The 14,525-nt window shown below is 54.5% G+C and overlaps 1 protein-coding gene across 1 annotated transcript in view; it reads left to right on the forward strand.

Annotated features, from left to right (window-relative positions):
* The window catches only part of IGDCC4 (immunoglobulin superfamily, DCC subclass, member 4), a 27,714-nt gene extending 13,267 nt beyond the window's left edge, over positions 1 to 14,447 (forward strand). The window contains exons 5-19 of the mRNA XM_011940561.1: positions 1,204 to 1,359; positions 2,032 to 2,445; positions 2,969 to 3,133; positions 3,685 to 3,822; positions 4,676 to 4,846; positions 5,820 to 6,056; positions 6,195 to 6,296; positions 7,846 to 8,029; positions 8,771 to 8,898; positions 9,203 to 9,373; positions 9,597 to 9,734; positions 11,205 to 11,310; positions 11,783 to 12,011; positions 12,729 to 12,890; positions 13,404 to 14,447. Coding sequence (XP_011795951.1) covers positions 1,204 to 1,359; positions 2,032 to 2,445; positions 2,969 to 3,133; positions 3,685 to 3,822; positions 4,676 to 4,846; positions 5,820 to 6,056; positions 6,195 to 6,296; positions 7,846 to 8,029; positions 8,771 to 8,898; positions 9,203 to 9,373; positions 9,597 to 9,734; positions 11,205 to 11,310; positions 11,783 to 12,011; positions 12,729 to 12,890; positions 13,404 to 13,814 — 2,912 coding nt within the window. The 3' untranslated portion in view covers positions 13,815 to 14,447. The remainder of the gene's footprint in view (positions 1 to 1,203; positions 1,360 to 2,031; positions 2,446 to 2,968; positions 3,134 to 3,684; positions 3,823 to 4,675; positions 4,847 to 5,819; positions 6,057 to 6,194; positions 6,297 to 7,845; positions 8,030 to 8,770; positions 8,899 to 9,202; positions 9,374 to 9,596; positions 9,735 to 11,204; positions 11,311 to 11,782; positions 12,012 to 12,728; positions 12,891 to 13,403) is intronic.
* Positions 14,448 to 14,525: the final 78 nt, after the last annotated feature.

Raw genomic sequence — 14,525 nt, forward strand, 5'->3', positions numbered from 1 at the left:
AAAAAAATAGATGCAGAAAACACTCCACCACTCAGAGATAAAAATTGTTTATGTACCAGTATACCTTCTTTCAGTTTTTTTCTATGCATATGTACAGTTTTCTCCCTGAAATTGAGAACATGTGCTGCATTTACAGTTCCAAGTCCTGTTTTCATCCAACAGTATATCATAAGCATTTCTCCATCTTTAAAACATTTTCAAAATAATTGTAATGACTATCTAATATTCCATACTTTGAATATAGCTATAATATAATTCACCAGTTCCTGCTGTTAGATTTTTAAGTCCTTTCCAGTTGTCCACTGTTACAGTTAACACTGCAGTGATCTGCTCTGTTCACAAATATTTGCCTGTAATTCTGATCATCTTCCTAGGACAGGTACGCATAAATGGAATCCTTGGCTTCAAGGCGTAGGTGAAGCTCCTTTATGGCCCTTTCTCCAGCATTGCAATTTACTATTTTAAAAAATGTTCTCAAGTTGATGGGTGAAAATTAACATCTGTGTTTTAGTATCTTTTTTTTTTTTTTTGCATAGAGACAGAGTCTCACTATGTTGCCCAGGCTGGTCTTGAACTCCTGGTCTCAAGTGATCCTCCCACCTCAGTCTCCCAAAGTGCTGAGAGTACAGGCGTGAGCCACCATGCCCAGCCTAACATCTGTTTTGAAGTGCCTTTCTTTGATGACATGAAGTTGAACATGTTTGTGTTTCTTGGCTATTTGCATTGCTTCTCTAGATTTTCTGTTCATGTCTACAAGGCAAGGGCTTTTTAAATGGTTTTCATTTCACATTGAGATAAAAATCTGTGCACATTCAAATCGCTGTCTTGGTACGACCTTACCAGCCCTAGCTTCATCATAGTCCTGGGCTGGGACCCCAGGGAAGGAGCATGTCCTTCTTGAGAGAAATGAATTTAGTAATGAAAACTGACGAGTGTATGAGCACCTATTATTAATATATGCCTGTACTGTGCCAGGGGTTCTCACATTCTTTCAACTCTCATGGAAACCCTGCCAGTTAAGGGCTAGTTCCCCCTTACAGATGGAGACAGCAGGGCTCAGAGTCCCAGCAAGAGGAAATGAGATTCGGACCAGGGACGGTTGTGTTCACTTTACCCGGGTGCAGAGTGTTCCTGAGGTCCGGAGAGTGAATGGAAGGGGAGTCCCTAGCTTCCCCTCCAGCGCGTCCTCCTTTCCTTCCCCAGACGGGAAGCCCATCTCCACAGATGTCATCGTCCTGGGCCGCACCAACCTACTAATTGCCAGCGCGCAGCCCCGGCACTCCGGCGTCTACGTCTGCCGCGCCAACAAGCCCCGCACGCGCGACTTCGCCACTGCCGCCGCAGAGCTCCGCGTGCTGGGTGAGGCGGCCGGAAGGGCGGAGGGAGAGGGTTGTCTGGGGCTGGGGTGAACAGCTCAGGGGGGAGGTGGACAGGTGGGTGTGCTGGGGAGACTCAGGCGCGCTCCTGGAGGACGAACTCAGGGGAGGAGTCCTGAGAAAGGCGGAGGTGGGGCGAGGGATGGGGACTAGGTAACTGGAGGACGGAGTGCGGAGCGTTGAATCTGGGATGGAGGGAGAGGGGTGATTAGGACCTGGCGCGGGTGATTAGCGGGGAGGTGGGACTGGGGTTGTTGGGGGGATAGTGGAGTGATCTGGGTGGTACTAAGAAAACTGGGGGGCAGAACAGATCTGATAGGTGTGGGAGACATCGGAGGTCAGGGAGGAAGGAGATAGGTAAATTAGGGGTGGGGTTAGATCCGGGAGGAGCGATATTTAGGGGAGGCTGAGGCGGCCTGGGGACAGTTTTGGAAGAGAAAGAGAATGGTCGTTGTGGGGCTGGGGTAAGTGGGGAGAAGAAGGGGTAAGTCTGCGCTGAGCGGAAGTAGTTTGGAAAGGGTGAATCAGGGAGAGGTTAGAGTGATTGGAAGGGCATGGGGGAGGGCGGTGGGGAGCAGGGTTGGGGTCCTGGGGGGAGGGGCAGAGACCTTAGTGGCGGGACCCCCGCGCTCAGCGTCGCCCCTCGCGCCCCCAGCGGCTCCCGCCATCACTCAGGCGCCCGAGGCGCTGTCGCGGACGCGGGCGAGCACAGCGCGCTTCGTGTGCCGCGCGTCGGGGGAGCCGCAGCCAGCGCTGCGCTGGCTGCACAACGGGGCGCCGCTGCGGCCCAACGGGCGCGTCAAGGTCCAGGGCGGCGGTGGCAGCCTGGTCATCACACAGATCGGCCTGCAGGACGCGGGCTACTACCAGTGCGTGGCTGAGAACATCGCGGGAATGGCGTGTGCTGCCGCGTCGCTGGCCGTGGTGGTGCGCGAGGGGCTGCCCAGCGCCCCCACGAGGGTCACTGCTACGCCACTGAGCAGCTCCGCTGTGCTGGTGGCCTGGGAGCGGCCCGAGCTGCACAGCGAGCAGATCATCGGCTTCTCTCTCCACTACCAGAAGGCACGGGGTACGTCGGCCTGGGGCGGGATGCACCAGGGGGCGGGATGCACCAGGGGGCGGGATGCAGCAGCGCAGGCCCCGGCGGGGCGCAGCGGGGAGGGTTTCAGGTCGGATGACTGAAGGGTTGCCTGATGGGTACCTCTGCAGCGAGGATGGACGGGGGTAGGAGTCCATATTAGAGACCCGCATAGGTATGGTAGGTATGGATTAGGCAGTTGGCGCTGGAAGGGCCACTGCTTTCCTCAGTCATATTTGTTGAGAGAGGAGGGAGAGGACGTTCCTGGAGCCACCTCCCACCCCAGTTAACTAACTGGAGAGGTGGGTCATTTCCAGAAAGCACTCCCTAACCAGTGGAGGAATTAATACAATGAGACAGGAAGCCGAGGGAGTTTATACACTCCTGCTCAGATTATCTGGGATGATTTAGCTATAAATAGACACCAGGACAATATGAAGGATTCCTAGACAAACTCCAGATAGCCAGCACTGGAGTGGCACTATGATAGTCCCCTTGTCCCCTGTGTCACCAGGCATGGATAATGTGGAATACCAGTTTGCAGTGAACAACGACACCACGGAGCTACAGGTTCGGGACCTGGAACCCAACACAGATTATGAGTTCTACGTGGTGGCCTACTCCCAGCTGGGGGCCAGCCGCACCTCCACCCCAGCACTGGTGCACACACTGGATGACGGTAGGGCCTCTGAACCTGCAATGGGCAGCTTGGGGTAAAGAGAATTCCCTGGGGAGGGGAGCTCGCCCTCTCTTTACTAATGTAAAGGCATTTTTACCTGCTCATATCATCTTTTGTACCCTATAAGAGAGTGGACAGGGGTTCTCCTCCTCAGTTTACGGTTGGGGAAACTGAGGCCCAGAAAATGAGAATGATTTGCCCAGGTCAGTAGTTCAGCTGGGACTTGAGCCCAGCCAGGTCTTGTGATGATTCCCTGTGTCATGCAGTTCTCCCTGACACCTGTGTGCCATCCAGCTAGGGTAGGGGTCAGTGACATTAACCCATTAGATGTGGAAGATTGTGCTCCAAGACTTTTTCCAGCTTCAGGGTGGGAAAGAAGTCCCCTCATCCTTCAGCTTGGGGCTCCCCTGAGAAGCTCCCTTTCCTCCCTCAGATCCTGGTCCTGGCCTACTTCTGACTTGCTGTGTGACCCAGGCAAGTCTCTGACCGCTCCTGAGCCTCACCTTCCACGTCGGTGGAGCAGAGCTCACGCTGATGTTCTTCTGTCTCAGTCCCCAGTGCAGCACCCCAGCTCTCCCTGTCCAGCCCCAACCCCTCGGACATCAGGGTGGCGTGGCTGCCCCTGCCCCCCAGCCTGAGCAATGGGCAGGTGGTGAAGTACAAGATAGAATACGGTTTGGGAAAGGAAGGTGAGTGGGGCGGGTCGGCTGCAGGCAGGTCTGGGAATGATCAGTGTGAAGAGTGGTCAGGGCTGCTGGAGACCTGAGCAGGGTAGTGGATTCGGAGGAAAGGAAGCAGACAGAGTAGGGAGGGGTTGGGGAAGAGTGAACCTGAAAAACAGGGGTCTGGGCAGGAATGAAAAGGGAAGATAGAGGGGCCTAGCTTAAGGCAGAGGGAGGCCTGGGCTCTCACCCCAACCCCTCTAGAGCTGCAGTATGTAATCCTACTGAGTCCCTGCCTCAGTTTCCTTATCTGGGAAATGGGGGGCTCAGGTGGGAGGATCACTTGACCCCAGGATGTCAAGGCTGCAGGGATCATGACATTGTACTCCCATCTGGGTGACAGAGCAAAGCTCTGTCTCAGAAAAAAATAAAAGGATAAAAGGAGAAGGAAGGTGGCTGAGGGACCAAGGGAAGGGTGAGGAAGGAGGGAAGGGTGAGGAAGTGGCCATGGTGGCCCTCAGGGCTCTGGAAGCCAGGCAGTGCTTGCTGGCCTTCATGGTCAGCCCCTTGTGTCTGCATCCCGTGTATGTGTTGGCGGGGGATGGTCATTGACAGCTCCTGAGGAAGTGGGGAAAGCCTGCCATCATTCTCTCTGCAGCTGAACCCAGGCTGATAGCCTCCATCAGCCAGAGGTGGAGGCTCAAGCGTCCACCCTGGAGCCACAGAGTCTGCCCAGGCACTGAGGGGTCAGTGCTGAGAATGCCTCAGGCTCCCATGGGCACGGAAGAACCAGGATGTGAGGTGGAAAAGCCGTGTAGGAGAACTTAGGATCCTGATCCTCAGGTGGCTACGCAACAGCCCACCTTTTCTGTCCCTGCAGATCAGATTTTCTCTACTGAAGTGCAAGGAAATGAGACACAGCTTACGCTGAACTTGCTTCAGCCAAACAAGGTGTATCGAGTACGGATTTCGGCTGGTACAGCAGCCGGCTTCGGGGCCCCCTCCCAGTGGATGCAGCACAGGACGCCCAGTATGCACAACCAGAGCCACGGTACGGGGTTAGAGAGACAGGAGAGTGTGTGTGTGACTGTGTGGGTGTGTGTGTGTCCTTGGCACCCAGTGCCCCACCCCCCGCCCCACCCTCCATCAGAGACCTTCCATGGCCCCCTCTGCTTGCTGGGTGAGCGAGGCCCAGGTGCAGAGGCGAAGGGCTGGGATCTGGTGTCCCTTCGATTTGCCATGTGACCTTGGACAAACCATTCTGAGGCTTCATTTACTGCCCAGGAGTGGCATGAGGTTGAATAATATATTGTAAGTAAAGTGCTTAGTTAAACTCATTGAACTGTAGCTGCTTCGAGGATGATGATGATGGTTTTGTTGAGAGGCCCAATAGAAGAGTGATTAAATGCTGACCAAACCAGGCTACGTGCTCTCTGTGCGACACTGGGTAAATTACGTAACTCTCTGAGCTTCAGTTTTCTTATCTGTAAAGTGAAGGTTGTAGCATATTTTCACTATTTTAGAGGGCTGCAAGAATAAAGTTATAATACATATACAAAGTGCATATACACAGTGTGTTTGACACATTGTAAGCTCCTCAGTCTCAAGTGGGTGTCCCTACTGTAATGGTGGCATCCCTCCTTCCTGGCCTCAGCAACCACCACTCCTACTGCCCCCAACATTTGATCCTTCAGAAGACTTCACAGAGGCCGATTCTGTGCCAGGTGCTATCAGCCTGCCCCAGAGGTGCTCCTTGCTGACTCCTTTGCAAATGCCCAGCAGACACCCCTGCATTCCCTGCACTCTGTGCTTGCAGAATAGTGAGTTCACCTCTAGACCGAGCCCAGGCCTGGCACTAAGAGTGGTGGCTGAGTGGTGATGTGTTGGGAGAATGCTGGCAAGGCTCTCACTGAATGCCATCTTACTGCCTCTTCCTCATGCCTCTTCCCTGTCTCCTATCCCTGGCCTCCTCCTCATTCCCCATTCTGTTCCTTAATTTTCCCATCCTGCTCCTCTGCCCCCAGTCCCTTTTGCCCCTGCAGAGTTGAAGGTGCAGGCAAGGATGGAGTCCCTGGTCGTGTCATGGCAGCCACCCCCTCACCCCACCCAGATCTCTGGCTACAAACTATATTGGCGGGAGGTGGGGGCTGAGGAGGAGGCCAATGGCGATCGCCCGCCAGGGGGCAGTGGAGACCAGGCTTGGGATGTGGGGCCCGTCAGGCTCAAGAAGAAAGTGAAGCAGTACGAGCTGACCCAGCTAGGTGAGGAGGGCTGGGGGAGCGGGAGAGAGGGATGTAGCTTCAAGGGGGACCGGGCAAGCTGTGTGAAGGAGTTAGAGATGGGACGGGAGTGTGACCCCAGATGTCCCCCTAGCTATTAAGCCCTATAACCTTCCCCAGTCCCTGGCCGGCTGTATGAGGTGAAGCTCGTGGCATTCAACAAACATGAGGACGGCTATGCAGCAGTGTGGAAGGGCAAGACGGAGAAGGCGCCCGCACCAGGTGAGGGCCATGGGGGAAGAAGGCAGGGAGGGCTCAGGTGAGGGCTCTGCTAGCCGCTTCCTCTTCTTTTCCTTTGGGCCAGCCTGGTGAACAGGCACTTTAGTAGCCTTAGCTCATGCTCAAACCCATTCTCCTAGGATTAGGGGTCCTCTTCTAGCTCCAGAGAGCCTCTGTCATGGAGAGAAGCTCGTCTGTTCACTGTCTTAGGCCTGCCACCTTATTTTCATTAGCCATGAATAGTGCTGATTTCCAAAGTTCGAACAGAGGGAAACCCTATGGTTGATCAGTAACTCCTGACCCCAAGTTTGACCTTAAAACAAGTTTTTTTAAAACACATTTGTCTACATCACACTATCAGACTATCTCTCAAGTCTAAGAAGAGTGAGTATCCCTATGTGACCTAACGGGAAACTGAGGCTCAGAGAGGAAAAGGAACTTCTCCAAGGTCGCACAGAGCCTAGACTAGAACCAGGACTCCTGGTTTCCAGGCAAAACTCTTTCCACTGCACTACACTGCCTTGTGGCCCTGTATTGAACACCTCAGTTACCCATCATGACACTCCCTCACCCCTAACTTCCCAGCCACATGGTTTAGCAGAGGGAGTAATCAACCAGAAGCCATGAAGCCTGGGTTCTTTTTTTTTTTTTGAGACAGAGGAGTCTCATTCTGTTGCCCAGGCTGGAGTGCAATGGCATGATCTCAGCTCACTGCAACCTCTACCTCTTGGTTCAAGCAATTCTTGTGCCTCAGCCTCCTGAGCAGCTGGGATTACAGGTGTGCACCACCACACCCGGCTAATTTTTGTATTTTTAGTAGAGACGGGGGTTTCACCTGTTGGCCAGGCTAGTCTCGAACTCCCGACCTCAGGTGATCCACCCACCTTGGCCTCCCAGCCTGCTGGGATTACAGGTATGAGCCACCACACCCAGCTGAGTTCTAATTCCAGTTTGTTCATTTCTTCATTCAGCAAATATTTCACTAAGTGTCTACTAAGTGCCAGCTCTGCTTTGGGAATTCAGTGGTGGACAACACAAATACGGTTCCTGCTCTCATGGGGTTTATTTTATGTTTCTATAATAAACACTTATAAATATAGTGTTTATTATATTTCAGACATTTCCTATCTATTTTTAAAATATTATATAATTTAATCCTCATAACAACCCCATGAGGTAGGTGCTATCATTAGAATAGTGAATGGAGACCCAGAGAGGGTAAGTAATTTCTCCAAGGTCACACAGCTAGTAAGTGTCAGAGCTGGAATTTGAACCAAGGCAGCCTGGTTCCAGAGTCTGGTTCCATGGTTATTCATTGCTGTGGTTTGCTGCCTCTCTCTTTATTACGTTCTTACAGACTAGTGTTCCACAGTCAAAAATCAAATTCTTGGAAGCCTCAGTTGCCTTATCTGTGAAGTAGGAATGATGCCACTCAACTCACAGGATCAAAGGAGAGGGTCAAAGAAACAGCCTTTGGAACTGTAAACCACTATACATATTTAAGGATGAGTATCCTCCCTCCCTTCCTCACGCTCTAGTTTTCACCTTTCAGACATGCCCATCCAGAGGGGACCACCCCTGCCCCCAGCCCACGTCCATGCAGAATCAAACAGCTCCACATCCATCTGGCTTCGGTGGAAAAAGCCAGACTTCACCACAGTCAAGATTGTCAACTACACTGTGCGCTTCAGCCCCTGGGGGCTCAGGAATGCCTCCCTGGTCACCTATTACACCAGGTGGGGACTAATGCCTTTACTAATGTCAAGAAGGAAGGAAGAGCAGGTGGGGGTGGTGGTGGGAAGGCAGCAGGTGGTGATCAGGGAAGGGCCACTGGGATTCAGGAACACGTCATGGCTCACCCATTACACTGAGGCCACACAGAGGGGCTGCACAGGGTCCACGTCCTTGCCTGCTGACCAGATGATAGCGAGGAGGCCATCCAATCCCGTCCCCTCACAACACAGCCTTGTTCTCAAACTCTGCAGAATGTGACACAGGACAGACCTGTTTCTCCAGCCTCAGAGGGCTCCCAATCTGATGGTGAAGAGAGCCCTGCCCCTGTCTCAGAGCTGCTCCCTCCACCCTGTTAGATGGGGAGACAGAGCCTGAGGAGCCTGAGGTTTGGCGGAGGAAAGTCACATAAAAAGCAACTGATACATATAATTGCCATGAAGGCAAAATTAAGCCAAAGAAAAGATGCATCAGAGATGATTCCATAGGTGGAGAATAACTTGGATTAATCCAGGAAGGTTTCCTGAAGGAGGGGGCCTGGTTTCGAGATTGGACTTGGAGCAGCATACATCCAGACCTCTCTGTAGGTCCCTGGGTGGTGGCAGTGGCCTCCAGGTCAGGGAGCAGCTTCCCTTCCCATGGTAGAGCCTGGGGCTGGGACTGACATCAGGGGAGTAGATTTGGAGGGGTCTGCCCTGCTGGGAGAGTGTGCCTGAGAGCACTAGTCATGTTTCTTGCCTTAGCAGTTCTGGAGAAGACATCCTCATTGGCGGCTTGAAACCATTCACCAAATACGAGTTTGCAGTGCAGTCTCACGGCGTGGACGTGGATGGGCCTTTCGGCTCTGTGGTGGAGCGCTCCACCCTGCCTGACCGTGAGTGGCTCCCAGCCCCTTGCCACCAACCCATCTTTTACCCAACTCCTTCTTGCCCCAGCAGCAAGAAACATCCCTCAGAACCCCAAGGTTCGGCAGAGCTGAGGGCAGAAGAGTTTCTGGGGGGGGAGGAATGTTAAGTCCCTCCACCCACACACACTGTTTTCTAGAATTCCACAACTAGAAACCAGACCTCATCTTTGCTTTGTGGCTTGTTCCATGAAGAAGGAAGAAGGGAGGTCATGTTCTCATGCTCTGACCCCCAGCTCTGATGTCTCTCCCCATCTCCTCTCCTGCACCCCAGGGCCCTCAACACCCCCATCCGACCTGCGACTCAGCCCCCTGACACCGTCCACGGTTCGGCTACACTGGTGCCCCCCCACAGAGCCCAACGGGGAGATCGTGGAGTATCTGATCCTGTACAGCAACAACCACACGCAGCCTGAGCACCAGTGGACCTTGCTCACCACGGAGGGTGAGGGCTCCTGCTCCAGGGCATCTGCCTAAGAGCTTCCCAGCCTCTCCCGCTTCCAGCAGTGAGAACAGTGCTGGGGTTTGTTCCAGGTGCTTCTGGGAGAAGCAGTAGAAGCTGCTGCCTACACGGACAGCAGACTTTCCCAGTCCCACCTCCCTGCCCACCTCTGCATCCACCTACTCCGTCCCACCATCCCTGCTCTCCCTGCCTCCCTCACCCCCAGGAAACATCTTCAGTGCTGAGGTCCATGGCCTGGAGAGCGACACTCGGTACTTCTTCAAGATGGGGGCGCGCACAGAGGTGGGGCCTGGGCCATTCTCCCGCCTGCAGGATGTGATCACACTCCAGGAGAAGCTGTCAGGTATGACTGCAGGGCAGCCCAGGGTTCCCAGAGGCCCCTGGAGTTGACTTCCAATCCCCTGGCTGTGGACACAACTATAATTTCATTATTTTGCACAGCTGTCCTCCTGAGCAGAGCAAATGTAAAGGGGAAATAGGTGTGGTTCAGTGATGACTTGGTTCAGATGTCAGGTTCACAGGCAACTGGCTTTTTTTATTTTTTTTTAAGATGGAGTTTCACTCTTGTTGCCCAGGCTAGAGTGCAATGGCGTGATCTCGGCTCCCTGCAACCTCTGCCTCCCAGGTGCAAGTGATTCTTCTGCCTCAGCCTCCCCAATAGCTGGGATTATAGGCACATACCACCATGCCTGGCTCATTTTTGTATTTTTAGTAGAGACGGGGTTTCACCATGTTGACCAGGCTGGTCTCAAACTCCTGACCTCATGATCCGCCCACCTTGGCCCCCTAAAGTGCTGGGATTACAAGCGTGAGCCACCATGCCTGGCCAATTTTTGTATTTTTAGTAGAGACGGGGTTTCACCACATTGGCCAGGCTCGTCTCAAACTCCTTACCTCAAGTGATCCACCCACCTTGGCCTCCCAAAGTGTTGGGATTACAGGCATGAGCCACTGCACCCAGCTGGGACTGGCTTTAAAGACCAGTTTCTTTGGGAAATTGCTTTATTGGAGGATTAACTTGGTGAGGCGATGAGCTTTACGGGGTGGAAGTGGACAGCAGGACTGGCTACATAATTTCCAGGGCCCAGTGCAAAATGAAAAAGTGCTATCCCTTATTTTAAAAATTAGAAGTCGGGCATGGTGGCTCGTGCTTGTAATCCAAAGTGCTCATGCACTTTGGAAGGCTGAGGTGGGAGGATCACTTGAGGCCAGGAGTTGAAGACCAGCCTGGACAACATGGTGAGAACCCGTCTCCACAAAAAATTTAAAAATTATCTGGGTGTGGTAGCTTATGCCTGTGGTCACAGCTGCTTGGGAGGCTGAGGTGGGAGGATCACTTGTGCCCAGGAGGTTGAGGCTACAGCGAGCCGTGTTCATGCCACTGCGGTCTGGCCTGGGTGACAGAGCAAGACCCTATCTCAAAAAAAAAAAAAAAAAATAGAATTGTAAGGTGGTGACAGCAGAGCATTAACTCAAGCATGGGGCCCACCTAAGCATGGGGTCTGCGCACCTGCACATGCTGCACACCCATGCAACAGCCCTGGGGGCAGGCAACACATGTTTCACCAAAAGCCAGTTTGAGGAGGAGAGACCATAACTTCTGGGTGTGTTCTGGGGAGGACAGTCACAGGGAGTGGTAGTAGTAGTTTCTGTGAGGCCACAGGGACCTCCTGTCCTTGTATCAGAAGATTGTGAGCATCTGAAGGGTGAGGGTCCAGCTGGTGTCTCCTGAGAAAGCCATGGATAGTCCTGATCCATGCCCTGTGCCCTTCTTCTGTCCTGACCTGCTCTGTGCCTCTCTCTCCCCCACCAGACTCGCTGGACATGCACTCAGTCACGGGCATCATCGTGGGTGTCTGCCTGGGCCTCCTCTGCCTCCTGGCCTGCATGTGTGCCGGCCTGCGCCGCAGCCCACACAGGTGAGCAGGGGAGCCAGTCTGACTTCAGGAAAGGGAGACTTCCAGGAAGAGCTGCAGAACGGGCCATCGGGGAAAGTGGCCATGACTTGCCCTTGGCACTCCCAGGAGCCCCGTTAAAGTTAGGACTCTGGGATGAAGGAATCAGGGATGATGTCTTCATGAGAAGGGGGAGTGGACTTAGGGGAGCCCCTGGCTACCCCCCTCAGCAAGGCCAACAGAACTGCCTCGCTCCCACTTCCTCTGTAGCTGCCAGCATCTTGGAAAGAGGGGGCCCAAATCTGCAGATGCCGCCCTGTTTATAGCAGGAGGCTGTTTTGAACAATAGCGGTTTTTCTTACTCACTGCACAGACCAGGAAAGCAAGTCCCAGAGATGGGCAGGAACCTGCCTAGAGACATAGGCTGGACCAGATCCCAGTCCCGCCTGACCCCTTACTCTGTCCACTGTGCCTTGTTTTCTGTCTTCCCTTCCAGGGAATCCCTCCCAGGCCTGTCCTCCACGGCCACCCCTGGGAATCCCGCGCTGTACTCCAGAGCTGAGCTTGGCCCCCCGAGTCCCCCAGCTGCCCATGAACTGGAGTCCCTTGTACACCCCCATTCCCAGAACTGGTCCCCGCCACCCTCAGACGTGGAGGACAGGGCTGAAGTGCACAGCCTTATGGGTGGCGGTATTTCTGAAGGCCGGGGTCACTCCAAAAGAAAGGTAGGTCAGAGCCCCATATTGGGGCTCATTTCTAAGTAGGACACCAAGGGGCGCCAGAGCACAACGTGTGGCTGTGTGAGCACGGCCCTACCTTCCCCTTGGGAGCCGGCTGCGGACGCTAGGGCCTCTCTCCCTCTTCCACGGAATGGTTGACTGGTCAGGGAAGCACATGGGCTTCCATACGCTGGCAGAGTAGGTCGGCCTGGTTCTCACGAAGGAGAGGGCCTCCCAGCAGGTGACCCAGGGTAGCCAGAACACCCAGCTCCCTCCTCATCCCTGGAGCTGGGGAGACCTCTATGACCCAGCCATCCCCGTGTGGGGAGAAGAGGCCAGTTGGCTTGACTGTGGCCAAGTGGGGCTGGGACCAGGATAAGGTGAGGCCTTCGCAGGGCTGGTCCCTTTCATGCTGGCAGGGGTGGCACATCCCAACCGACTCCGACCCGTCCTCCCTTACCCTCTCCCCGCCTGGCTCAGACACCGCGGGCTTTGCAGAGCGTCTGGTGTTCTGCTCCTCTGTAGGAGGACTCATCCTCAGATTACCCCACTGACTCTCAGCCCTTTCGGTGCTCCTCCGCTGAGCCTTGGGGAGGGAGAGAGCAGCGGGTGACAGGCTGGACCCTGCTCTCCCAGGGCCCGTCCCAATTCCCTCCCCTGGGCTTCCATCTCTCAGCCAATCCTGGTCGTGCCCCTCAGTGTCCCCTTCTTTCCCCTGTGCAGATCTCTTGGGCTCAACCAAGCGGGCCGAGCTGGGTTGGTTCCTGGGCAGGCTGTGAGCTGCCCCAGGCAGGCCCCCGGCCGGCTCTGACCCGGGCCCTGCTGCCCCCTGCTGGAACTGGGCAGACGCTGTTGCTGCAGGCTCTGGTGTACCACACCATAAAGGTCAGCATCCTGGAAGGAAGGGGCAGGAAAGGAGGAAAGGGTCTCTGTGCTAGTGAAGAGGAAGTAACAAGTTCTCTGGAGACCCCTGGGTGGTAACTTCCTCGGGGACAGAAGTCTAGCCAGAAGACCCCAAAGGTTGAGTAGGGGGAGGGCAGGCCAGTTTGCAGGAACCTGTTTCAACCTGGGTTGAAAACAGTCCCTCCTCTACCCAGACCTAAGTGGGCCACAGCAGTTTTGTGGATCTGAGGGTGTGGCTGGCCTGAGTATGCTCAGCCCTTCCTCCTCTCACCAGAGGCCCTGAGTCTGGTACTCCTGAAACTCCTGGATGAGGGCAAATGGGAAGATTCCATCATTCCCTGCATTCGCATAGGTTCGAACAGTTCCTGTGTATCCTTTACCAGCTCCCATGTGATACCTACGCTGATGAAGGGTCAGTCTCTCTGCCCCATGTACGCTGGTCATTCTGATGATTACTCTCAGAAATGGTCACTTTGTGTTCTCTGCTCTGATCAGGGCAATGGGAGGAAGAAGTCACCCCCAGCCTGCAGGAACCAGGTGGAGGCCGAAGTCATTGTCCACTCTGACTTTAGTGCATCTAACGGGAACCCTGACCTCCATCTCCAAGACCTGGAGCCTGAGGACGCCCTGCCTCCGGAGGCTCCTGATCTCATCTCGGGTGTGGGGGATCCAGGGCAGGGGTCAGCCTGGCTGGACAGGGAGCTGGGAGGGTGTGAGCTGGCAGCCCCTGGGCCAGACAGACTTACCTGCTTGCCAGAGGCAGCCAGTGCTTCCTGCTCCTACCCAGACCTCCAGCCAGGCAAGGTGCTGGAGGAGACCCCTGGAGACAGCTGCCAGCTCAAAGCCCCCTGCCCTCTAGGAGCCAGCCCAGGCCTGCCCAGATCCCCGGTCTCCTCCTCTGCCTAGCTCCTCCCAGAGGGTGTGGTTTGGGGTAGGCAGGTATGGGTCACACAGGATGCAACGCCTGTGGCCATGCATGTCCACATGTGTGCCTGTAGCTACATCATCATCAAGCCCTTTGGAGCCTCCTAAGGTGCTTTGGCTGGGGGGAGAGGAAAACATGGATTATTCACTCCCCCATACTCTTTGTGATACACATGTGACATGTGAAAGACATACGAGACACAGCTACATGTGATGTGCACATGTGTGAAGTGCATGTATGTGTACTGGTTGGTGAGCTGGGAAACCTTGGCTCAGGCAGTGGTCACTACAGCCAGATTGGTCCTCCAGGTCAGGATGGTGCCCCAGAGTGGTCAGTCCCCAGCCCTGTGGGCCCCCACCTCCATCACCCAGCCTTTTATTACACACTCTGAGAGTGTCTCCAATGCCTGTCTGACAAAGACAGTCCCAGCCCATTTTCCTGTCTGGCTGGGCTGAGTGCAAGCAGACTCTGAATGCCTAGCATTTCAGCTGCATCACCTCCCAGCTTCTTATTGCCCAAATAGAGAGGGTGACCCTGGCTCCCCTCTGAGCAACTCTGCATTTAATTTTGTAATTTGGGAAGTGCCTGGTTTTGAAAATCCGCTTTCTCTCACTCTTCCAAACCTCCTTCCTTGCCCCTGGCTGCTCTAGTGGTCTGTCTCCCAGTCACCTCGCTCTCCCAGCACCAGTGTC

The sequence above is a fragment of the Colobus angolensis genome, unplaced genomic scaffold (assembly GCF_000951035.1).
Source record: "Colobus angolensis palliatus isolate OR3802 unplaced genomic scaffold, Cang.pa_1.0 Scaffold19, whole genome shotgun sequence".
In the NCBI taxonomy this organism is placed as follows: Eukaryota; Metazoa; Chordata; class Mammalia; order Primates; family Cercopithecidae; genus Colobus; species Colobus angolensis.